Raw genomic sequence first — 1,866 nt, forward strand, 5'->3', positions numbered from 1 at the left:
TGTCCCTACTCTTTACGTCATTACTACAATTTGTGTGTGTTTTTTTTTTTTTTTTTTTTTTCTTTTCTTTCTTTTTTCTTTTCCTTTCTTTCTATTTGTTTTCCTCTCTGTTTTATCACTCAAAGGTAAATCAAATGAAAGAGAAAGGATTATCAACTAAGTGATGTGAGGTCAGACACCAACCGCTGCTACAGGTGCTGTTTGTTTGTTTGTTTGTTAAGCTTCCGCCCATTAGTGGCGCAGGCAATTTTATTTCTTTATAGTGGTACCCATACAAGGAGGGAGGGTCCATATCAACACCGAAGCGCATCATCATCATCATCATCATCATCATCATCATCTTTGGTGTAGCCACCTAGATAGAACCTGGGTACCGCGGTGACATGTAGGTAGGTAGGTACCTTTCATTAAATCCCCCTCGCCGACTGACATACCTTCAAAACGGTGTGTGGTGTGATTCTTTCGAGCCGACGCGTGAACGTCTGTCTGTCTGCCCGATCCCACGTCCACCACCTTATCCACTATGGTCTGACCGCTTACTTGTATGGAGATCTTTTAGGTTTTTTTTTTTTTTTTTTTTTTTTGTTCCTGCCGGGAATTTTCCGGCCTGCAGCGCTGTCACACTCCAATACGCACACCTTAAAGAACAAAAAAAAAAAAAAAAAAAAAAAAGTTGGAGAGTTTCTGTTTATCTTTAAATATATTTTGCATTGTTTTTGCAAACAAACACAGCAATACTTGACATCGTTTGATCCGCGCGCCCTCCCCTCTCGGGGATGACCGCCGAGTGAGATCACAGGTCAAAGTGAAAGCGTTAATCCATGGGTCACTCACTCACTCCCTCCCTGTCCCTACCTACCACCTACCAGCCAGGAGGGAAGCAAGAGAGGGGGGACACTTGCACGCACCAATACGCACCTTAAGTCAGGTAGGTACTTAATACTTGGTAATTGAACGGTGTTGTATTATATACATTGTGATGCTCTAAAAGAAAAAGAAAAGAAAAAAAAAGAAAAAGAAAAGGCAAGTTGGAGTAAGCTTCTTGTTTATCTTTGAACATATTTCGCATTGTTTGTTTTTGCAAACACAGCAATACTTGACAACGTTTAATCCGCATCTCTTGGATGACTGCCGAGTGAGATCACAGGTCAAAGTGACCGACCGCGTTAATTGATCCCTGTCCCGCTAGCTACCTACCAGCTAGGAGGGAAGCAAGAGAGCAAGACAGAGAGAGGGGCGTGTGCGGGAAGCAAGGTCCTCATTGACACACGGGCCCTAATCCCATAATTTGCTCAGCGCAAGGCGTTTTTTTTTTTTTTTTTTTTTTGCAGCGCTGCAGGCCGGAACAAAAAAAAAATAAAGAGAAAAAAAAATTCTACCAATAGCATTTCTATCATTCATTATCAAAAAAATATATACCATCATTATTATTAATATCATGGTTAACACTATAGTCTATTCAATTCTCTAGATGTGTCAATGTGTGGCTCCGAAGAGGAGCCGGATGTATATACTTGTTGGTGATGATATTGAGGAGGAGAGGGATTTACTTCTTCTCGGTCTTCTTGGGAAGGAGCACAGCCTGAATGTTTGGCAGCACGCCACCCTGTGCAATGGTGACCCCGGAGAGGAGCTTGTTAAGTTCCTCGTCGTTCCGGATGGCCAGCTGCAGGTGACGCGGGATGATGCGAGTCTTCTTGTTGTCGCGGGCGGCGTTGCCGGCAAGCTCGAGGACTTCGGCGGCCAGGTACTCCATGACCGCTGCAAGGTACACGGGGGCGCCAGCCCCCACTCGCTCGGCGTAGTTGCCCTTCCTCAGGAGGCGATGAATCCTGCCGACCGGGAACTGGAGTCCAGCACGGCTGG

The 1,866-nt window shown here is 44.9% G+C and overlaps 1 protein-coding gene across 1 annotated transcript; it reads right to left on the reverse strand.

Annotated features, from left to right (window-relative positions):
* Nucleotides 1-1,382: 1,382 nt before the first annotated feature.
* LOC123500828 (histone H2A) lies at nt 1,383-1,861 on the reverse strand (the record flags this gene model as incomplete). Its single annotated transcript, XM_045249427.1, has 1 exon — nt 1,383-1,861. A coding segment is annotated over one exon (315 nt), but the record flags the coding sequence as incomplete, so codon positions are not given.
* Nucleotides 1,862-1,866: the final 5 nt, after the last annotated feature.

The sequence above is a fragment of the Portunus trituberculatus genome, unplaced genomic scaffold, assembly GCF_017591435.1.
Source record: "Portunus trituberculatus isolate SZX2019 unplaced genomic scaffold, ASM1759143v1 PGA_scaffold_493__1_contigs__length_7065, whole genome shotgun sequence".
Lineage (NCBI taxonomy): Eukaryota > Metazoa > Arthropoda > Malacostraca > Decapoda > Portunidae > Portunus > Portunus trituberculatus.